This window comes from Colobus angolensis, unplaced genomic scaffold, assembly GCF_000951035.1.
Source record: "Colobus angolensis palliatus isolate OR3802 unplaced genomic scaffold, Cang.pa_1.0 Scaffold18, whole genome shotgun sequence".
Classification (NCBI taxonomy): domain Eukaryota; kingdom Metazoa; phylum Chordata; class Mammalia; order Primates; family Cercopithecidae; genus Colobus; species Colobus angolensis.
This window is the reverse complement of record NW_012114932.1, coordinates 6,450,724-6,475,438: the sequence shown is the minus strand read 5'-3', so window position 1 is coordinate 6,475,438 and position 24,715 is coordinate 6,450,724. Positions and strand designations below refer to the sequence as shown.

The following is a 24,715-nucleotide window of genomic DNA, read 5'->3' as shown; positions in this document are numbered from 1 at the left end:
AAGGTAAGAAAGTAAAGCTAAGAAAATCTACCCAAAAAATAGTGTAAAAATGCAGAGAAAACAGAAAATATAAAACTGGGCAATTATTCTAGAAGGTCTATCATAAAGAATAGGAGTTCCAGAAAAAGCAAGGAAGCATAGGAGGGGATTTGCGGGTGTGGAACAGTGAAGAAAATCAAGAACACGGCCCACTACTTAAAGGACTGAAAAGAAAAATAAAAAAACAAAACCCAAGTCTCCAGCACAATGGGTGTTAACAGATCTACACAAAAGAACTCATCATTATGGAATTTCCGGATGTTGCAAACAAAGATAAGGGCCCATAAGCTTTCAGAAGAATTTTTTTTTTTTTTAAGAATACACAGAAAAGATAAAAAATCACAATAATGATGGGAGGATCGCTTAAGGCCAAGACTTCTAGACGAGCCTGGTCAACATGAGGCCCCATCTCAAAAACAAAGACTCACAGCACTGATTTGGTGGGGGGTTGTGGGGAAAAAAGAAAACTCAGAATAGTGTGGGATTTCAACAGCAACATTAGAAGCTAAAAGAAGTGACTTAGAATTCTGAAAGAGAATTATTTCCAACCTAAACCTACATTCTCCAACTAATACTTCAACAAAAATTTTCAGACATGTAAAAATCTCAAAAATTTTGCCTCCTATCATTCATTTTGTTAAGCATGACAATGTTACTTTTTTTTTTTGAGACAAGGTCTCAAAATGGTAGTTACGGGGACTAATCGGAACAAAGATGAAACAAGAATGGCCACAGTTAATAACTGTTGAAACCAAGTGACGGGTACACTGGAGTTGGTTATACTATTATATCTACTTTTATATGTGTGATTTTCTAAAATAAACTTTTTTTAGGTCTCATCCACTCCGTCTCAGAAACCTACTGGAGGAGGCATTCTATCAAAATAAGAAAAAATAGAAAAGAAGTCCTAGATATATGAAAAACGAAACAGTAAAAGGAACCTCTGATGACCACTACGTAGCAGGTAAAGAGGAGAGTCCAAATTGAAGCGGATCAGAGCCTCCGAGACAGATGTGTTCAAAAAGGTGGAATGTCAGAAGATACCACCTATCTTGATACATTTAGATAAATGATGGAACATTGTGGTTGAACTAGTGGTTGGTAAGAACACTAAGCATATGAAAAAAAGGTCCATCATAAACACTATGGACAACAGAAATTTGCATAGGAAGAAAAATCGCAGTTTACAGTATGTTTCAGCTTTCAACTGTATTTACCTAATCATAAAATAAAAACTCAATAGTAATCTAACTGAAATTATTATACACTATATAGAAGGAAGAGGGAAATGGGAATGGTGTCTATGTAGAAAGCCGAAAAAAGAAAAAAAAAAAAAACACCTAAGAAAAATTTGTAAATAGCTCATAAACATTTTTAAAAAGAGATTTTTGAAGTAAACAGCAAAACAATATGAAGAATTGAAAATGACTGCTTCCGAAGAAGGGGAAATTGGAAAGAAGGAGAACTTCATTATGTTTGTTGATTTCCTACTCTGAATGAATGAATGTTCTTATGGCTGAAATTATAAAGATGAGAAAGATCAGTACAATTGTTTGACTCGGAATCTGGTAGAAAAGATACAATAAAAAAAAAAGACACACACACACACAAAAATAAAGTAAGTTGTACAGAGTATTACAAGGTGGTATGTACTTTGGGGCTGGGTGCAGTGGCTCACGCCTATAATTCCAGCACTTTGGGATGCCAAGGCATGTGGATCACTTGAGGCCAGGAGTTCGAGACCAGCCTGGCCAACATGGTGAAACCCTGTCTCTGGGAAAAACATAAGAAAAATTAGCTGGACATGGTGGCACACACCTGCAGTCCCAGCTACTAGGGAGGCTGAGGTAGGGGGGTGGGGAGGAGGGGGTGTGTATGTGTGTGAGCTGGGGGGGGATCACTTGAACCCAAGAGGCAGAGGTTGCAGTGAGCCGAGATTGCGCCACTGCACTCTAGCTTGGGTGACGGAGTGAGACAACTGTCTCAAAAAAAAGAAAAAGAAAAAAGTGAGACGTGCTTTGGGAGGAAACAAATCACAGAGGGAGACAGAAGATCAGTTAGGTTGGGGAACTTGGTGCAATTGTGAATAGGCTATTGAGGAAAAACTTCACTGTGAAGTTAACATTTGAGAGGAGATATAAGTGATGAGAGGGAGTATTAAGAATACCTGCAAGAGACTATTACAGGTGAATGAGGATAGAGTACAAAATTCCTACAACTATAGAGTGCCTAGACTATTAAAGAAATGTTGAGGAGGCTAGTATAACTTCAGTAGAGTAAAGCAAAGAGGAAAATAAGCAGGAGAAAAAAAAGTCAGAAAGGTACTGAGGGCTGACAGCTGTCTAAATATCTGAAAAGTTAATTATGTGAAAGAGATTTATAATCTAAAGGACTAAAACTAGGACCAATGGGCAGCAATTCTACAGATATCCACTTAGTATAAAGAAAACTTTCCAATTACAGTATTTAAGGATGGAATGTGTTACCTAAGAAGGGAGTGATTTCATTTGTCACTGGACATGGTTAAGCACAGAAAAGATGATCACCCAGAAATTGGGAAGATAATTTTAAACACATGCTGAATAGATCGTTAGATCAGTGGTCCCTAAACCCGGCTATTTCTCAAAACCACCTAAGCAGCTTTAAAAGGGAGGGAGGGAGAAAGAGAGGAAAAAGATTTTTAAGTCAACCCATGACCAGCTGAATTAGAATCTGCAGGGATGTGGCTCAGGAATTTGCTCAGAAGCTTTTCTTCACAGATCGACCCTTAAAGCTTTACAACAGGGGTGTCCAGTCTTTTGGCTTCCCTGGAAGAACTGTCTTGGGCCACACATAAAACACACTAACACTAAAGATAGCTGATGAGCTTAAAAAAATAAACTGCAAATTTCATAATGTTTTAAGAAAGTTTACAAATTTGTGTTGGGCTGCATTCAAAGCTGTCCTGGGCTGCATGCAGCCCGCAGGATGTGGGTTAGACAAGCTTGGTTTAGAACAAGGCACTCTCATTTTATCCTTCCTATGTTCTTTTCATGTCTTGTCCTTACATTGAGCCATTTCGTTAACAGCGAAAATCTAATGCCTGAGTACTTAAAATATATACACTTGCCCTACCACTCACTCTGGAGTATAAGAAGTATGGTATGCCTTGAACTTATGGAGCCATCCATGGCTTGCAGTAAGTTTCATCATCAGCACTCATTACATGCTTAGCTCTCCTACTTACCCGTATTGCTGGGCCCCCAGCTCTTCCACTCACACTCAGTTTTTAAGTCTGGCTTAAACTCACAGCTAAGAGAAGAGGGCATCTGATGTTGATGCTGATCTCCTAGCTACACATGCAAGTTTTTCTTTTCTGTCATTCACTTCTCCTTATTTCTTGCTGATTACTGGTCACATACATAAAATGCTTTTTACAAGTTACACTAGGAGTGAGTACAACTGTAATTAAACAAACAAAAATGATTAGTTCTCTTGGAACTGTTCCTATTTACCAATAATCTTTACAAGTTTGAAAAATCATGTCACTGATGAAAAACGCAGTTAGTGTTATTTGAATCATCAGTAAACATACTTATATCAGTCACATTAATGATCATTTTATGCAAAGGAACAAGTATCTCAACAATTCATCTTTTAGAACAGACATACCCATAATATTTACATTCTGATATACTACATATCAATTTTCTCTATATAGTTGTGATATTTTAAAAACAATTATGTATGTAGGTAGGTTATATTATTTAAATTTCATTTCAGGATAGTAAAAATTACATTATAAAAAACTTTTATAGGCCAGGCACAGTGACTCACTCCTATAATCTTAGCACTTTGGGAAGCTGAGGCAGGAGAATCTGCAGTGAGTTATTACTGTCCTACTGTGCTCCAGCTTGGACTTCTGAACGAGACTGTCAAGAGAAAAAAAAAAATTTTTTTATAAAGGGAAACTGCAATATAAGCACTGATAATCATTTGTCTTTTTCGTTGAGACAGGGGCTGGCTCTTTCACTGGAGTGCACTGGCCCAATCACCGCTCACTGCTGCCTTGACTTCCTGGGCTCAAGTGATCCTCCCACCTCAGCAGCCTGAGTAACTGGGACTGCAGGCACTCACCACCATGCTGGCTAAGTTTGTACTTTTAGAGACAGGGTTTTGCCATGTTGCCCCGGCTGGTCTCAAACTTTTGGGCTCAGGCAATCTGCCTACTTGGCTTCCCATGCTGGGAATATAGCTGTGAGTCACTGCACTGGCCTCTGTACACTTTAAGTGGGTAAACTGTATGTTATGTGAATTTTATCTCAATAAAGTTTTTTTTTTATAAATAGTAAAGCTCAGGTGGGCGCGGTAGCTCACACCTGTAATCCCAGCACTTTGGGAGGCTGAGGTGGGCGGATCACAAGGTCAGGAGATCGACACCATCCTGGCTAACATGGTGAAATCCCGTCTCTACTAAAAAATATAAAAAAGTTAGTTGGGCGTGGTGGTGGGCGCCTGTAATCCCAGCTACTTGGGAGGCTGAGGCAGGAGAATGGCGTGAACCTGGGAGGCAGAGCTTGCAGTGAGCCGAGACTGCACCACTGCATTCCAGCCTGGGCAACAGAGCGAGACTCCATCTCAAAAAAAAAAAAAAAAAAAAAAGGAAAGTTCACGTTATATAGATTTTTACCACACAAAAAAACCTTGAGGGGGAAAAGCAAAAGCTATCTAGCATTCCTGGAAAAATCTGGGAAATGATACAGCTATAAAACAAGAGTACACACACACACACACACACACACACACAGAGCAACAATCAACAAATAATCAAAAGTTATTGGATATTACGTATGTGATTGTCAAAATAACTTCAATAGCAGGGTTGGAGAATAAAAGAAATCTCACAGAACATGGAAGAAAAACAAGTAATAGAAAATAAGAGAAAAGATGATAAAAAATCAGTCTCTGGGAAGTGCTCCAGAAAGAGACACCATTTAAAAAGAGAGAAAGTGGTAGAAAAAAATTACCAGACTTTGAGATGCTAGTTTTTAGGTTAACAGGTTGAGTGTCCAGTGCAATGAAGGAAACACAAACACACACATAGCATCACGAAGGTTCAGAATAAGGAAAAATTTCAGAAAGGAAAAGAAAATCTGTTACCTTCAAAAGAATTAACACTAGAATGGCAGACTGTATCAGCACTAGAATGCTAACAATGAGAAAATGCCTTCAAAGTTTTCAGGGAAAACTATTTTAAACCTAGAAATTTATATCCAGTCAAAATATCAACTATATTTAACAGTAGAATAAAAATATTTTCAAGTATGCAAGGACTTTGAAAATTTACTTCCTGTGCCTTCTTTTTCAGCAGTTACTTGAGGGTAAAATGAGCTTTAAAAACCAATAGAAAGGAAAAACAGGCCCACATTTATCGATCACATTCACTGGTGTATCCTCAAGGTCTAAAACAGTGCCTGGAGCAAAACAGGTGGTTCATAAGTATTTGCTGACTGCTTAACATGAGAGAAATGAAATAACTGAATTAATGCAGGGATCTAATGAAGAGAAATCTGAATGACAGCTTTCCAGAATAGTCTAGAAAGTGAATGACCTAAATTAGTACAGAAAGTTTTTTAGCCCAAGAAATATTTCTTCAAGAAAAAGAACTGGCTGAACACAGTGGCTCATGCCTATAATCTCAGGACTCTGGGAGGCTGAGGGTGGAGGATCGCCTAAGCCTAGGAGTTCAAGACAAGCCTGGGCAACATAGGAAGACGTCGTCTCTACAAAAAAATCAGAAAATTAGTCAGGTGTGGTGGTATGTGTAACCCCAGCTACTCTGAGTCTGAGGTGTGAAGACCACTTGGGCCTGGGAGGTAGATGCTGAAGTGAGCCAAGGTCGCGCCACTGCACTCCAGCAGAGCGAGACCCTGACTCAAAACAAACAAAACCTACAACAAAAAAAATTAACGAATGAGTAGAATAATTGAGGCATTAAATAATATTAACAATGTAAGGGAACATGATTCTTGTCTCAACATGAAAAAGGGTAGTGAGAAATTCTAGAAAAAAACGTCTAAATAAGTCATTATCATAACATAATTATGAGCTGATTTGAACAACTGATTGGGGACAAAGTAAAAAACAATGTATTTGATCTGGACATTAGAAACTATTTCCTTGAGTGGCAGAAAGGCCATGAAATCAGATATGTAAGGAAATGTAAACCTAGCTCTGCAGTGAGTATTTATACAGTCAATAAATAAATAAACTCAGTTTACTATTTTCCAACTTCTAGAATCAGCTTATAAACAAAATACAAAAAAAAAAGACTTAAATCTGGTAATAGAAAAGAATATAACTATTGTCAACCTTGACCATATTTATATTGTAAAGGTTCAGCTGATCAAAGGCAGAGGGTATAAAGAGCCGAAGAGTGATAAAGGGTAAGAAACACTAGTATCTTCCTGCATAATGATGAGAACAGGGAAACTGTTTACAGGTGAAACAATATAAAACGAAGACCTAAATACATATATTAAGGTCGAAAGGTAAAACAGAAGAGCTAAAACAGTAACTTTTCAAATACAGGAGAGGGAGTTTTAAAATATCACTGGCTAGATGGTTACAAAATGAAGCAACATTCCCTAGCTTTTTACTTTCAGTTTTTCTTATCACCTACCATTCTTGATAATAGTATCTGTGAAAAAGGGTCAATTTTTCATTGCTGATCCTAGTTTAAATTTAAATAGATGTAAGAAAATGTGCTAGCTCCTGTTTCCATCAGCATGGTTCCATTGCTTTCCTCTTGCCTATCTTCCACTGCCGCTGCTAAAGAAAAAATACTCCCAATTTCACAAGAGAATGCAGTTTCAGGAGTTATATAACAGGTAAAGGGAAAAAAGAACAATTCCACAAAAGGCAGAAAGCAATATGCATTCTCAGTTTATTCCAGTTCACAGGGATGAAGAAATAAAAGCTTCCATTTGCTACTAAAACTTATCAGACTAACAATTATGCTCAATTGTTTGCTATATCCCAAAAAGATTTATTCACATTTATTCATTTTCATTCAATATGGTTTCACTGTTTACTTACAATGTACTCAGTGCTGTAAATAAAACAGTGATGAAGGTAATGCCATTTTCTTTAAAAAGCTTATAGTCTACCAGAGAAAGACAGGCAAAAAAAAAAAAAAAAAGGTAATTACAACAAAGTATAATTCATACTGTTACAGCAGAAATACAGCGTACTATGAACACACACAGCAACTTAACCTAGTCTAGGAAGTTAGAGAAAGTCTCCTGAAGAATCTGATGTTTAAATTCAAATGTATGAATAACAGCAACACAAAAGCAGATACTTGCTTCAGTGTTTGAAAAATAGTTGCAGAACTGTTAAATCTCCTGATTATAAGTATCAATTTTCCTTTTAACAACAGCTGAAAATGAGCTCTCTGACTGCCAAAATGCTTTAAAAAATATTAAACTATTAGACAACTGTGTTTTAACTTCTTTGTTCAGATATTTTTATAAAATGCATTCTATCTACTTCTCCCGCACAGTGACTGTTTCTTAGATTTAGTGAAATACTTCAGTTCCCTGAAGGAAGGTCTGTAAATATACTCATTAAACATAATAAGAATTATTAAACATAATATAAAACATAATCATTAAACATAAATGAGCCATATAAAATTAGAACTTAGAACTTTTTATTATCTAATTTACTTTTACTAGGTTAATTCCCTTCACTGAATTATGTCACAGTGTTTTCCCATTAACATAATAAGAATTGCTTTGTTTTATGAAGAGTAGGCTGAATTACTGTTTAGAAATTTTAATAAAATAGGCTGAACATGGTAGCTGATGCTTGTAATCCTAACACTGAGGAAGGTCAAGGCAGGAGGATCACTTGAGGCCAGGAGTTTGAGACCAGCCTATGATCAACACAGCAAGACAGTCTCTATAAGAACAAAAAAATTAGCCATGCATGGTGTGGTGCTTGCCTATAGTCCTAGCTACTTGGGGGGCTGATGTGAGACGATTGCTTGAGCCCAGGAATTTGAGGCTGCAGTGAGTTATGATGGTGCCATTACACTCTAGCCTGGGCAACAGAGACCCTCTCTCTAAACAAAACAAAACAAAAAGACCGAACAAAAGAAAAAAAATTAACAAAATACATGTTGCTTTTTAAAGGCCTCAGCAAAACGTGAATTTTCACAGATTTTTCAAGCTTACTCTAGATAATCATTCTTACATATGACATAGAACTAAAACAAAATGTTAATTATTCACCAAAAGTTATCTACTTACTCCTTTAAAGGTAGTATTTAGTTAGCAACAATTAAAAAAACAAAAACGAAAAAAAAAACCTTCCAAGAAAACAGACTATGTAATAGGCAGTGTTGAAGACCTGATATTTCAGAGTGTCTGTTTTGGTAAATTTTAGGTCAAGCACTAAATACTTTGAGATGATCATTTAAGATGTAATTAATTTACATAACGTTAATAAAGACAATATAAAGGGGAGGCATCATGAAATAGTAAAAATGGGAGCAGGGATCAGATTTAAGATATAAACTTAATTATGTATTAACTATGTGATCCTGGGAAAGTTTCTTTGCTCTTTGCCAGCTAGTTTCCTCACATGCAAAATGGATCTATCATCTGTCCTGTAGCATTAATAGAAAGATTTAGGACTGGATGCCTAAGTACACAAAGTGAACCCTCAATACAAATTAACTCCTGTATTTAAAAAAACAGATCTTCAGCTTAATTAAATGGAGCTTCATGAAACAAGAGATAAATCTTAAAGTGTGCCCAGAGGAAATTTTGGATTTTTATCTGAAGAAAGGTGAGCAAAAGCAAGTCTATAAAACAGTGAGCTACATACCCCTCAACCCACCCCGACTCCCTGCCACCAAATTAATACCACCTAATGAATTACAGGCCCATATACCTAAGGATGTAAAGGTGAATGGAATGAAAGGCAAGGGAATATTTAGAATGAGAAATAGCAAAACAGCATGACATTCACCAGAGGTAGAATAGATCTTAAAGAGAAAAGAATCTATTTTTAAGAAATGCAGAATAAAAGACATAATTTTAACAATTAAATATATCAACTGGCTGAGCAGTGGCTTATACCTACAATCCCAGCACTTTGGGAGGATGAGGTGCCAGAACTTGAAGTCAAGAGGGAGGGATCTGGTAGGAGGTAACTGAATCATAGGGGCAGTTAATGCTATGCTGCTGTTCTCTTGATGTGAGTTCTAATGAGATCTGATGGTTTCATAAGGGGCTTTCCCCCTTTTGCTTGGCACTTCTTCCTGCCGTCATGTGAAGAAGGACATGTTTACTCCCCGTTTTGCCATAATTTTAAGTTTCCTGAGGCCTCCCCAACCATGTGGAACTGTGCAGGAAGGGAAGTGTTGGGTTGGAGCCTCCACATAGTCCCCACTGGGACACTGTCTAGTGGAGCTGTGATAAGATGGCCATCATCCTCCAGACCTCAGAAAGGTAGATCCACCAAAAGCTTGTACTGTGCACCTGGAAAAGCCACAGACACTCAATGCCAGCCCATGAAGAAAGTTGGGAAGGGGGCTGTACCCTGCAAAATCACAGAGGCAGAGCTGCCCAAGACTGTGGGAGCCTACCTCTTGTATCAGTGTGACCTGGATGTGAGACATGGAGTCAAAGGGGATCATTTTGGAGTTTTAAAATTTGACTGCCCTGCTGGATTTTGGACTTGCATGGGGCCTGCATCCCCTTCGTTTTGGCCAATTTGTCTCCTTTGGAATGGGTGTCTTTACCCAATACCTGTATCCCCACTGTATCTAGCAGGTAACTAACTTGCTTTTGATTTTACAGGCTCACAGGTGGAAGGAACTTGCCTTGTCTGAGACTTTGGACTTGGACTTTTAGGTTAATGCTGTAATGAGTTAAGATTCTAGGGGACTGTGGGGAACATCATTGTGTTTTGAAATGCGAGAACATGAGATGTGGAAGGGGCAAGGAGTGGAATGACATGATTTGGCTGTATCCCCAACCAAAGCTCATCTTGAATTGTAGGTCCCATAATCCTGACCCGTGGGAGGTAATTGAATCATGGGGGTGGTTATTCGCATGCTCCTGTTTTTGTGGATAGTGAGTTCTCATGAGATCTGATGATTTTATTAGGGGCTTATCCCCTTTTTGCTTGGCACTTCTTCTTGCCATCATGTGAAGAAGGATGTGTTTGCTTTCCTTTCTGTCATGACTGTAAGTTTCCTGAGGCCTCCCCAGTTCTGCAGAACTGTGAGTCAATTAAACCTCATTTCTTTATAAACTACACAATCTCAGGCAATCCTTTATATCAGCATGAAAACGGACTAATACAGGGGGAAAAATATACATACATATATATATACATATATACACACACACATACACACATATATATAGACTGCATAAAATAAAGTAATTTAATGGGAAGGAGATGAGGCACTCATCCACTGATTTCTTCTCTGAAACGGCCTGGAGAAGAAAAACTACTTAAAAAGGAAGTACAAGACTGCAAAGAATGGAGAGCCAATTGTATCAAGCCAATGTTTCAAGCAAAACATAATGAAAATGTTATCCAGTAAATTTGAGTGTAGTAATTTTGGGCCCTAAACAACTTGCTAAGGAACAACTAAACAGGAAGGGTACTGGAAGTCAATATAATCAAGTCCTTGAGTCGGCCCGGTCATCTTATTGTCTACTACTGTGAAGAATAAAATCCCTGGCTCCACTTTCTGTGCTGTGAAATCCTTTACCTGTCCACATAGGTGAATACACCAGGGATCTCATAGTCAGATCCTGCTATAAATGAAGAAAGCAGGGCAACTATGGCTCCGGGACTCCCTGTTAGCCTTGTCAAAGCTCTCTTAAAAGTACAGAACCCTCTTCCCTCTCTTCTTCAGAGTTAGAGGCACAAAGGTCTGACAGCTCTCCCAGATGCCTTACTTCTTACAGATATTTTTCCCAATAAATCTCTTCAGTGTCCAAGGTCTTATTGATGTTTGCTTCTCAGAGAACTCAGGCTAACATATTTAGTTATTACTGCCAATCTTAACATTTTCTTTACGTAGGAATCATGGAACAAAAAGCATTCCTTATCTCTTGGCGTTAATGCTATTACTCACTCCAACCTCACTGCTTGTAGAAAGTGGTGTAATGGTAGAAATGAGAGAAAAAAACGTGGTGAAGTAAGAGAAGGAAGCTCTTCAATGGCTGGAGTTAAAGGTTGAGAGAGGCATGTTCCCTGAAATCCTCCACTACATATCCAGAGAAAATAGAAGGAAGAATCTCAACACACTACAGATGAGTAGTTTGTACTCATGATTTCCTTTCCAGTGCTGACCTGGGAAAGAGTGGGAGAGATGGCTTTCTAGTTTTCCTGGCTTCTCAGCTAGGTAGCCCAGACACGCTGTGTTACATAATACAGACTAGAGTGCAAAAAGTTGGAATCATCTTCCAATTAGAAGACAGCATAAGTCTTATTAAATATCTATTATGTACTGCTACTTCCATTATCTCATTCAAACTTCAAAATAGCCCTGCAAAGAAGGTATTGTTAGTGATCAAGCCCTATGTTCCTGGCTTTTCTTCTATTTTAATAGTTTCTCTTTCTCAATCTTTTGCTGCCTGGGTCCTTATTCTTCTTTAAACCTTAATCAGGAATGCCAAAGGATTCAGCCTTAAGACCTCTTTGTTCTTCCTCTACCATTCAAACATGTCCTTAAGAAATCCACCGAATTCTAGACTCACATATACATCTATCTACTTAACACTTCCATTTGGATAGAAAGGGATATACCTACTTATATCCCTTTGTTATTCCCCTGCATAAACCCTTCAATGGTATCTATCACAATTAAAATCCAAACTTTTGCCTATGTCCCTACAAAATCTAGTTGTTGCCCCACTAGATTTCCCATCTTACTCCTATCACTCATCCCCTTTACTCATTAAGCTAGAACCACAGTAGACTTTCTGTTCCTCAAATATTTCAAACTTATTTCTACCTTAGATTTTCACATTTGTCTATTTCCTTTTGTTTCTAGTTCTTCAAGTGGATGGTTCCTTTTTGTCAATCAAGTCTCGGTTAAGATAGCATCCCAACTCCACGGGGACAGAAGCTCCTGTGTTTAGGATCCTTCCAGACCTCACCCTATGTATCTCTTCATTTTGGCTGTTGACTTGTATCCTTTAACGAATTTTTTGCAATAAATTGATAAATGTAAACGTTTTCCTGAGTTTGGGGAGCCACTCTAGTAATTATAACCCGAGGAGGGGGTTGTAGGAACCCCAATTTACAGTCTGTCCAAAGCAGGGGTAAACAACCTGGGGTTTGCAATTGGCGTCAGAATTGAGGGGAGGGCACAGTCATGGGGACAAAGCCCTCAACCTGTGGGACCTGATGCCATATCCAGTGTAGGAACTGAATTAAGAGGACACCCAGCTAGTGTCTGCTGTAGAATTAATTGTTTGCTTGTTGGTAGGAAACTCCTCCTCACACCTGGTGTCTGAAGCACGTTGTATGAGTGCAGCGGGAAAAGCCGAGTTTGGTTTTGTTTCTACATAGGTCCTGTGGTTACTCGGTAATTACATAATTCAATTTTATTTTCTTCATAGCATTTATAATCTGAAATTGTCTCATTTGTTTGTCACATGGCTTACTCCCAACCTTTGAAAATTAAATATATGCACAGATAGGAGTGCTAAATTATATTCACCAACTAAGATATATAAATCTTATTCAACTTGTTATGTATTGTTACTTGCACTATCTCGTTTAATCTATGACATACTAGGAAAAGTATCATCCCCAGCCCCCTTGAGTAACACCTAAGACAGCAAGGACTCAAATATTTGTTGTGGAATCTGAATTAAGAACACAGGGTGAAGGTGGAATTCAAAAACATACGTGATTCTAAAGCACACAGGTCTTTATTCCACAATACACTGCCTATTCCAACAAATGTGCATCCATTGAGTTCGCAGTTGCAGAAAGTACTCAATTTCAGTTTGCAAATATGAAGAATATTAAATTATTTCACCACTAAAAGGGTAGAGACAAACTCAAATCACCCAGCCCTTCTATAACATATGCAAAAATATCAAGAAAAAACTTTTTTTTAAGAGACAGGGTCTCGTTCTGTTACACAGGCTGGAGTGGATGCACAATCATAGCTTGCTCAAACTCCTGGACTCAAGCAATGCTCCCGTCTCAGTGTCCTGAGTAGCTAGGACTGCAGTCACATGCCTGGCTAATTTTTAATGTTTTGTAGAGATGAGTTCTTGCTATACTGCCACGCTGGTTTTGGTTTTGAACTCCTCGACTCAAGCAATCATCCTCTTGCCTTGGCCTCCCAAAGAACTGAGGTTATAGGCATGAGCCACTATGCCTGCCCTGGAAAAACAGAAACGATAAAGAAAGTATGGAATATTGTGGGTTTTTTTTTTTTTTTTTTTTTGAGACATGGTCTTGCTGTCACCCAGGCTGGAGCGCAGTAATGTGATCATAGCTCACTGCAGCCTCAAAAACCTTGGACTCAAGTGATCCTCCAGAGCAGCTGAAACTACAGGTTCAGGCCACTACGCCCAGCTTTTAAAATGTTTTGTAGAGACAGGGTCTCCCTTTGTTTGTCCAGGCTGGTCTTAAATGTCTGGCCTCAAGTGATCCTCCCGCCTTAGCCTCCCAATGTGTTGAGATTACAGGTGTGAGCACCATGTTTGGCTGGAATATTGTTTACTATAGTAGGTAGGTAGTTTATGGGTCCTAAATAGCACTTACAATTCAGAAAAGGGAATACAGCAAATGCTGGAAGCCTTTTGTAATCCTCAGTGTTAACCTCATAGGAGTGAGAAAGAAAGAAGTCTATGTATGGAAGTAAGTGATATTATCTCAGGAATAATCAGAAAGAAGAATCCCTAGACTCCCTCAAAGCGAGGAAATTTGCAAGGAAGAAAAAGAGAACAGCAAGAGTAAGAAAAGACGACAGAAACAGAATTGTGAAACAGTTTCCACCCACTTAGAAGTAAAACTGGAATTAAAGCATTAAATGAATTAGAACATTGCTACCCTTGAGCTTCCACGACAGCAAACACCAGATAAAGATATCGTTTAAAGGCTAAACTGATGTGATCTTACAATTAATGAAAATCTTTAAGACTAGATCCTTATTTTCATAAAGCATTCATTCAAAGGTGAGAGAAGGCTGTGGGAAAGATCACTTTCAATCCCAAAACTAATTACAAATGAAAGTCAATGTACTCCTTATTACAGAGGAAATCACGTATTACTCAAGACCGAAGTGCCAGACTCACCGATCTTCTAAAACTTTAATGGTTTCATGAAGGACTTTCTGCTGTTCCCTCAGCTGTTGATTTTTGGTGAAGAATTCTTCTAGTCTTTGTGCATCTCTAAAGGTCAAAAAAATAAGTTTTTCAGATAAAAATACTCTTAACAAGATAATTCTAAGAGCTCCACTGCGTTGATATAACAAACTTCTTGTACCAAAACAAAACAACTGAAAAGGTGAAGTTGGAATATCTTGTAAATCACAGTTCAAATTATACTAGAATTTGCTCTGCAGAGCTCTTATATACCATAAAGGTATCATGCCACCATGGACTCAACTTTGTCAAAACAGCTATCAAAATGTACATTATTATTTTGCATATATTTATTAATGTAAATAATATTTCTCTACTCACATCACCTCTTTCAATTATGGGGAACTCATACTTCCTATTTTACTAATTTCTGTGTTGTTTAAAATTTTTACCTTGTCTTGCTTTTAAATCAGAGCCTCCAGTGAAGTGGAAGAACATGAACCCTACACCCAGATGCAACATGGGTTTGAGTCCAGCTCATTTACCAGCTGTGTGACCTGATACAATTAACCTTAACTCTCTGTGCCTCACAAAGTATGGATACATTAATATCTACTGCAAAACATCTGAAGTATTAATGTATGTACTGGATATGGAACAGGGTGGTGCACAGTAGGCTCTATGTTAAGTGTTTAATTATGACTTTATAGTGAGAAAAAAACTAACAAAGACAACTAAAATTTTCTTCTACTTAAACCTGATTACCTTCCAAAGTCATCGTATTTTACCCATCTATCATTATATTTTAAAATCACATTATTATATAAAGCATGCACATATTTTAATTGTAAGAAAACCAATTAGAAATTTGATTGGGATTTTCTGTATAGTCTTGAAGCTGAAAATGTAAGATAATACTGTGATTCAAACGCCTTCCCCCAGTCCCTTGAAGGGCCTAAAATATCAAATCAGAGTGGCAAATCAGTCTGTCATAAAAAGCAGATGTCAAAATGATTGTGTCAAAGTGGCTGGAATACAATGTCACTGGCACCAAAATAGATGGGTAAAACAACTAAGTCAAAATGTCAGGTATCAAATATAGAGGGTATTTCTTAAAAATTTGTTGAACAGTTTATATTAATTGAAAAACATGTAAGAGCAACACCATCTTGCTATACAACAAATATGGTTATGGTAGCATGTAGAGACATCTGAGAACTTGAAGATAACAGACAACGATATATCATTGAAGCTTGTTAACTTGGCCATTTCTCATTTAACAAAAATTAAAAAATAAATAAATTATTTCCTAATACTTCAGAAAATGTATTTAATTCAGAAGGAACACCAGGTTTTCACTGATCCTATTCGGCAAACATAACCAGATAACTTGTCTAAGCCTGGGGGTGTGATTAAAGTCATATTCTAAAACAGACTGCCAACATGTATTCAAATTTAATAAGTAATCTGTATCATAAAATACAGTAAATATTAAATTGAAGATTTACACGCACAGGCACACATACACATTTTCACTCTTAAGGAGTGAAAATAGCAAAGGGTTTTTTCTTAAATGATGAACAGAACTCTGTAATAGTAGTGAGTTATCTGATTTTTCCATATTCATATATTCCATTACTGTTCTATTTAGAATAACTCAGCATGACAGTATTTGTCTTAAAGCTAAACTATTATGTAGATGAATAACCTAAGTTAAAGTTAAAACTAACTTCAATTACTTAAAATATTCAGGTCAAGGAAGTGGTAACATAAAGAGCTTTTACTAATTGCAGAAATAATTTAACAAGGTCTTTAAGAAAGCAAATTGATGAATTCCAGACAGTGCAAAGTCATGCAATTTCAAAAAGTGTCTAATACATTAAAGACAGGTCTACCCTGGACCTCATCCAAAGGAAGAGTTATTACTACACCAATCACTAACTTCATTTCTAAGGCAAGCTCAATGTCATTAGCATTTTACCAAAAACTTAGTATCATTTTCCTAACTGGTGGCCTTCTATTTTTCTAAGGTAACTGAATATTTTAAATATAACTGGCATAGGAAGCTGGGTTTTTGAAAATGTAACTGTAATAAGATAGATAACAAATCTTTCTGTCTCTTTTACACACCTATGCAGCACATACAACAATTATTTCATTACTTTGAAATGAAATGTCACATATGGGGGCTGGGGGGGGAGATCTATAGGGAGAGATAGGAACTACCATGAATAAAATGGACAAACATTATGTTTGAGGTATACTCTCTACAAAGAAACTTTTGTGATAAGGAATAGAAAGTATGAAAACAGTGCTGCACAACTGGAAAATGTTTTTCTGTCTTTACAATTCTTTAAATTTCTTAATTAAATAATTTTTTAAAGAAAACAAGGGTTTATCTGAAGGTGAGTAGTCTACATTCTAGAATTTCTAAATTTCTCAGCGGCTAAAGAGAATTTTCTTAGTAAGTGTTATAAAGCTGGCTGAATATGGCAGATGTCATCTTTATTATTTCCTCAGCAGAAAGTAGTTATTGTTTTTAAGTAATGGCTGGTAATTAGGATGATCAGATTTGTTAGCTGACTACTAAGAGAGTCAATCAGTTAGTAAATAATGGATATACAATAGAGAAAACAGATGTAGTCCATGTACATAATCAGTCTAAAATAATCAGGCTGGGCTGGACGTGGTGGCTCACGCTTGTAATCGAAGTACTTTGGGAGGCCGAGGCAGGTGGATCACCTGGTCAGGAGTTTGGGACCAACCTGGCGTGGTGAAACCCCGTCTCTACTAAAAATACAAAAATAAGCTAGGCGTGGTGGCAGGCGCCTGCAATACCAGCTACTCGGGAGGCTGAGGCAGGAGAATCACTTGAACCCGGGAGGCAGAGGTTGCAGTGAGCAGAGATTGCACCATTGCACTCCAGCCTTGGCAACAAGAGCGAAACTCCATCTCAAGGGAAAAAAAAAAAAAAAAGAATCAGGCTGATCAAGCTCAAGGGTAACTTTTCAAATAACCTCACAATATCCAACAGTCAACAGTACCATGTTTCATTTTGTGAATTAATTTGTGTAAAAGAAAAGCATTAGCTGTGTGCAGAGATAGTTTTTCATCAAAACATAAGTCAGAAACAATTAACTGAAGAACAAATATTAATAGTATTCATTCTCTAACTGCTTCATTCAGGAATCCTTAAGGGCTGAGATAACTTTCAAATCCAGCTATTCTAACAATATAGAGGTAAGACTGTATATTGTATACTAGGGAACAGGGGATTGTAGTAATAAAGATAAACCCAAATTCCTGGTACCACAATATAAAGACCTAATTTATTCTAGGGGTGGTAAATAAAGGATCCCTTTAATTATCTGATTACTCAGGGAATTTAGCTACTTACCTATGCTTCCAAAATGTATAATCTTAGGCTACCTGAGGTGTACAGGTACAGAGTAATTACAATATATTTTAAAAGGTTGCCAAGAGGATCAAATAAAGTAAGGCATTATCATCAGCTACTGAATAACGTTATATTTCCATTCTTTAAAAAAAATTTATACATTATATTTGTACATATTTATGTGGTACATGTGAAGTTTTTGCTACATACATAGAATGTGTAATGATTAAGTCAGAGTATTTAGGGTAATCATCACCCAAGTATTTATCATTTCTACGTGTTGCACATATTTCAGGTTTCCTATTTTCAAAATACAATGCATTGTTGTTAACTATAGTCACACTATTCTTCTACCAAACATTATTCCTTCTATCTCTGTGTAAGTTTGCACCCATGAACTGACTCTACCTCCCTCCCACCCACACACCATTCCCAGTTTCTGGTATCTATTATTCCATTCTCTACCTCCATATGATCTACTTTCTTACCTCCCACATATAAGTAACAATATGTCTTTCTGTGCATGACTTATTTAACATGATGACCTCCAGTTTCATCCAAAATGCTGCAAATGACAGGATTTCATTCATTTTTATGGTTGAGTAGTATTCCACTGTGTCTAACACATTTGCTTTATCCAGTTCACCTGTTGATGGACGCTTGATTCCGTATCTTTGCTATTGTGAATAGCACTGCAATAAACACGTAAGTGCACGTATCCATTTGACATATTGATTTCTTTTCCTTTGAGTAAATGCCCAGTAGTAGAATTGGTGGATCATATGTAGTTCTCTTTTTAGTTTTATTGAAAAATTTCCATAGTTTTCCATAGTAGCTTTACTAATTTACATTCCCACCAACAATGTACAACGGTTCCCTTTATTCCATATCCTTGCTAGCATTTGTTACTGTTTGTCTTTTTGGTAACAGCCATTCTGACTGGGGCAAGATGCTATCTCATTGTGGTTTGGATTGCATTTCTCTGATTACTAATGATGTTGGGCATTTTTCATACACCTACTGGCCATTAATACGTTATTTTCTGAGATATGTGTATGTGTGTCTCTCCTTTGCCCAGTTTTTAATGGGATTATTTGCTGTTATTGTTGTCACTCTGTTATTTGTATAGTCTGCATATGAGTCCCCAGTCAGATGAGTAGTTTGTGAATATTTGCTTCCATTCAAAAGGCTGTCACCTGACACAATTGTTTCTTTTGCTGTGCAGAAGTTTTTTACTTTTATACAGTACAATTTGTCTATTTTTGCTTTTGCTGCCTGTGTTTTTGAAGTCTTAGCCTTAAAACCTTGGCTTAAACCAACGTTCTGAAAAGTTTTCCCTATTTTTTCTTCTAGTAGTTTTACAGTTTTGGGTTCTCACATTTAAGTCTTTAATCTATCAAGTTGATTTTTGTATATTGTGAGTAACAGTTCAGTTTAATTCTTGTGCATGTTGTTACCTAGTTTTCCCAGCAGCATTTGCTGAGGGGGTGTCTTTTCCCCGTGTATGCTCTTGGCAGCTTTGTCTAAGATTAGTTGGCCGTGATATATAACATGGATTTATTTCTGGGTTCTCTACTCCATTCCATTCATCTATATATCTTTACATCAATATAATGCTGGTCTGGTTACTATAGCCTTGTAATATATTTTGAAGTCAGGCAATGTGATATTACTAGTTTCTGTTTTTTTTTTTTCCTCCTCAGGATTGCTTTGACTGTTCGAGTTCTTTTTTTGGTTCCATACAAATTTTAGGAATTTTACTATTTTTGTGAAAAATGACATTGGTATTCTGACAGGGAATGCACTGCATCTATAGATTGCTTTGGTAAGTATGTTCATTTTAACATTAATTCTTGCAATCCATGAGCATGGGAAGTCCATTTGTTTGGGTCCTCTTCAATTCCTTTCATCTACGTTTTGTAGTTTTCCTTGTAGAGACCTTTTACCTCCTTAAATTGATTCCTAAGTATTTTGTTTCTTCTAACTATTATAAATGGGATTGCCTTGATTTTTTTCCAGCTATTTCATTATTTATGTATAGAAACACCAGTGACTTTTGTACGTTGACTTTGTATCCTTCAACTTTACTGAATATGTTTATTAGTTTTAAGAGGTTTTTTTGGCTGCGTGCTGTGGCGCATGCCTGTAATCCCACCAGTTTAGGTCAAGGCTGGAGGATCACTTGAGCCCAGGAGTTCAAAACCAGCCTAGTCAATGTAGCGACCCCATCTCTACAAAATAGTAATTTAAAAACTAGTCAGGCATGGTGGCACACGGCTGTAGGTCCCAGCTACTAGGGAGGCTGAGGCAAGAGGATTGCCTGAGCCCAGGAGTTTGAGGCTGCAGTGAGCCATAATTGTACCATTGCATTCCAGCCTCGGCAAGAAGTGAGATTCTGTCTCAAAAACTTTTTTTCCCCCCCTAAATATAAGATCTTCTTGTCTACAAAGAGGTACAATTTGACTTCCTTGTTTTCAATTAGGATGCCTTTTCTTTCTTTCTCTTGCCTGACTGCTCCGGCTAAGACTTCCAGTACTATGCTGAATAGTGGGCATCTTTGACTTGTTCCAGTTCTTAGAAGAAAGGCTTTCAACTCTTCCCCATTTGGTATAATGTTAGCTATGGGTTTGGGCACATTTAACCTTTATTATTTTGAGGTTTGTTCATTATATGCCCTAGTTTGTTGAGAGTTTTTTTTAACCATGAAGGGATGTTTAATTTTATCAAATGCTTTTTCTGCATCTATTGAGATGACCGTAAGATTTTTGTCCTTCATACTATTGAGGTGACGTATCATGCTTATTGATTTGCATATGTTAAGCCATTCTTGCATCACCGAGATAAATCCCACTTAATAATGATGTATTATCTTCTTAATGTGCTGTTGGATTTGGTTTCCTAGTATTTTGTTGAACATTTTTGCATCTATGTTCATCAGGGAGACTGGACTGTAGTTTTTTAGTTGCATCCTTGTCTGCTTTTGGTATCAGGGTGATGCTGGTCTTGCAGACTGAGATAGGAAGAATTCCTTCCTTTTCACTTTTTTAGAATAGTTTAAGGAAAATTGGTATCAGTTCTTTGTAAGTTTGATAGAATTCAGCAGTGAATTTATCTGGTCCTGGACTTGGTGATTACTGATTAATTTTGCTATTCATTACTGGTTTGTTCAGGTTTTCTATTTCTTCCTGACTCAATCTTGGTAAGTCATATGTATCCAGAAATGTACTAATTTCCTCTAGTTTTCCAGTTTATTAGCATATAGTTATTCATAATGGTCCTTAATGATCTTTTGTGTTTCTGTGATACCAGTTGTAGTATCACCTTTTTCATTCTTTTTTTTTTTGAGATGGAGTCTTGCTCTGTTGCCCAGGCTGGAGTGCAGTTGTGCCATCTCGACTCACTGCAAGCTCCACCTCCTGGCTTCACGCCATTCTCCTGCCTCAGCCTCCCGAGTAGCTGGGATTACAGGCACCCACCACCACGCTCGGCTAATTTTTATATGTTTAGCAGAGACGGGGTTTCACCGTGTTAGCCAGGATGGTCTCATTCTCCTGACCTCGTGATCCACAACCTCAGCCTCCCAAAGTGCTGGGATTACAGGTGTGAGCCACTGTGCCTGGCCTTTTCCTTCTTGATTTTATGTGGGTCTTCTCTCGTCTTTTCTCGGTTAGTCTGCTGGGGTCTGTTTCTGGCAAACTTTTATAATTAGTGAAAGAGGACCCACGGATGTTCTGCAGAAGATGACTAGAATGGTGACAGCCAACGTTTTGCAGTGAGTTCAAGAATAAGACAGCAAGTCAATATACTAAGGATGGGAGAGAAGAAAGAAATAACCTGAGTCTTTGAGTCACCTATTAACCAGTCCTAGAATGTCCCTTCTTTGGGCTTTCTATATAAAAGAAGAAATTCTCCTTACTGCAAAAGTCACCTCTGATTGTTTTTATTTTTCACAATAAGAAAATATCCTACCTAATAAAATGTACCTCCTACATTCATTACTCAAAAAAGGATTATTTGGTTTTCTGTTTAAGTTAAAAAAACAGCTCAATTAGGGGTACTAAACACAGCTCTGCCACAGAAACACAGAAAAGGGGTATTCTATGGTTAAGGAGGTTTTCAGTAACATCTTTAGGGTAGGAACATGTACAGTTACAACAAGGCACTTTAAAATGCTAAGAACCAGAAATTTTCACTTTAAACAAAACTTTAAAAAAATGTATGATTTTACATTCCTGAATCAACTAAGTTCACTTCCAAACGTGACTTTTTGGTGTAACAGAAAATTTACTAATTTTCATTTGCAGATTATAATGGGAAAAAAAGCTTTATTGTTTTTGTTTTTTTTGGACAGGGTCTCACTCTGTCACCCAGGCTGGAGTGCAGTAGCACAATCTCGGGTCACTGCAACCTATGCCTCCTGGGCTCAAGCAATCCTCCCACCTCAGCCTCTGGAGTAGTTGGGACCACAGGTGCGTGCCACCGCACGTGCCTAATTTTTTGCATTAATAGAAATGGGGTTTCACCATATTGCCTAGGCTAGTCTCAAACACCTGAGCTCAATCAAGTTGCCTGCTTTGGCTTCCCAAAGTGTTGGGATTACAGGTGTGAGCCACCGTGCCTGGCCACAGATGGCACGTTACAGCCTTGGAAGCTTTCAGAAAGTGAAGTAACTGAAGCCCATAGACACAGACTGTAAAACAAACGTATTATTATTAGTTACATGATACTGACTTTTGTTATAGGTGCTGATATTCTACTCTGCCATCTGTTTCAGATTCCTGAATGTGGAAGCTCTAGAGAATCATAAGTAAAATCTGTTCCTGAACTTAAAAAATCAGATCTGATTTAGAACTTTATAAGCAAAACAATTCAGGGAATCTTCGAGTAGTTTCAAACTACCTAAAAGGAGTCTTAAAATGCCCATTTAGTTTCCATTCATATGAGTTTCGAAATTCCAGAATTATTCTGCTTCCCATTTTGTAGCATGTTGAATTTCAGGTGTTAATTATGGCTGAAAAAAGAACTCCGCTGACAAATCAAAATGAGACTACAGATCAACTGTCATTTTAATATTTTATGGGAAAAGATTACATATGTAAATTGTATTACAATGTAAACATACATAATTAACTAAGGCTATACTTAAAATTACCAAATTATTCTTTTTACTTTAGAATTTGAAAAAAAAATTGCTGCTGACTATCCAAGGCCCATACTAAGTAGGGCTAATTTTTTTTTATAAATAAGACATTAAGGTCAAATTGGACATTAGTATCAACTGTTCTATAAATAACACCTGAGTATTACATACTGATACTTACAAGATTCGTTCCTGTTTTAGCTTGGTTACTTTTACTTGTAAACCTGAAAAGTAAAAAGAAAAGGTGTTACTTCTACAAAAGTTCCTTTATGAGTCAAATGCTACACTATTAAGTCACATCAGTCTGGCCTCTAAATAATAAACCAGGTCTCATTAGTTTACAATATATTCCCCTTACTTGTATCCTGCAGTCACAAAAGCATATCTGCAACATATTGCTTTTAGTCTATCATGTGACAGTCAAATGGAATAACGTTTTCCCCATCTAAAGTAAATTATTTCCTTTCTAGTAGCAAGGCAAGCATATAATTAGAAGTTCACTATAAATGAAGGTCTATGTTCTGACATAGCCTGTGTATTTACTAACACTGAGCAATGGTGTTTATGTTGGCACAAATCTTCTGGGATTAAACTAGATTGTGGTAGGAAGTCCTGGACTAGGAGTAAAATTCCTTATAGAAAAATACCTAACAAAAGGCATGAATGTTTTATATCTCAAGATATCTATTACATGAATTTTTAATTTTAATTGAGTCTGACACAAAACATAAGAGAAGACCACTGCCTATGGACTCAGGTAGTTATTGAGAAGAAAGCAGACTGACAGGCATTGAAACTGCAAGGAAGGGCCGGGCGCGGTGGCTCAAGCCTGTAATCCCAGCACTTTGGGAGGCCGAGACGGGTGGATCACGAGGTCAGGAGATCAAGACCATCCTGGCTAACACGGTGAAACCCCGTCTCTACTAAAAATTACAAAAAACTAGCCGGGCGAGGTGGCGGGCGCCTGTAGTCCCAGCTACTCGGGAGGCTGAGGCAGGAGAATGGCATGAACCCGGGAGGCAGAGCTTGCAGTGAGCTGAGATCCGGCCACTGCACTCCAGCCTGGGCAACAGAGCAAGACTCCGTCTCAAAAAAAAAAAAAAAAAAAAAGAAACTGCAAGGAAGGATATGGACAAAACAGGGTATTTCTAATTTTCATGAACGGTAATTAACAAAAGAAAAAATCACTGAACAAATATGAAAACACATACATCATTAGCAACTAAATATAAGTCAAACAAAAACAATTACTTAGCAAAATTGTAAAAATTATAATACCCAATATTGATTTAGAAATGTCATTTAATTGGCTAGGCATGGTGGCTCACGTCTGCAATCCCAGCACTTTGGGAGGCCAAGGCGGGTGGATCACCTGAGGTCAAGGGTTCGAGACCAGCCCAATTAACATGGAGAAACCCCCATCTCTACTAAAAATACAAAATTAGCCGGGAGTGGTGGCACATGCCTGTAATCCTAGCTACTCGGGAGGCTGAGGCAGGAGAAACACTTGAACCTGGGAGGCAGAGGTTGTGGTGAGCTGAGATCCCGCCATTGCACTCCAGCCTGGGCAATAAGAGCAAAACTCCGTATGAAAAAACAAAAACTAAACAAAACAAAAAACAGTGATTTCATCAAAGATTAAAACAGCAAAAACTGGAAAATTTTTTTCTCGTTGAATATTGCTTTGCCGGCCGGGCGCGGTGGCTCAACCCTGTAATCCCAGCACTTTGGGAGGCCGAGACGGGCGGATCACGAGGTCAGGAGATCGAGACCATCCTGGTTAACACGGTGAAACCC

The 24,715-nt window shown here is 37.6% G+C and overlaps 1 protein-coding gene across 1 annotated transcript in view; it reads right to left on the bottom strand.

Annotated features, from left to right (window-relative positions):
• Window positions 1-24,715, bottom strand: part of RBBP8 (retinoblastoma binding protein 8) — a 106,433-nt gene that overhangs the window by 69,476 nt on the left and 12,242 nt on the right. The window contains exons 3-4 of the mRNA XM_011939246.1: window positions 23,100-23,142; window positions 14,373-14,468 (exon numbers count right to left, since the gene is read on the bottom strand). Of these exons, the coding sequence (XP_011794636.1) occupies window positions 14,373-14,468; window positions 23,100-23,142 (139 nt within the window). The remainder of the gene's footprint in view (window positions 1-14,372; window positions 14,469-23,099; window positions 23,143-24,715) is intronic.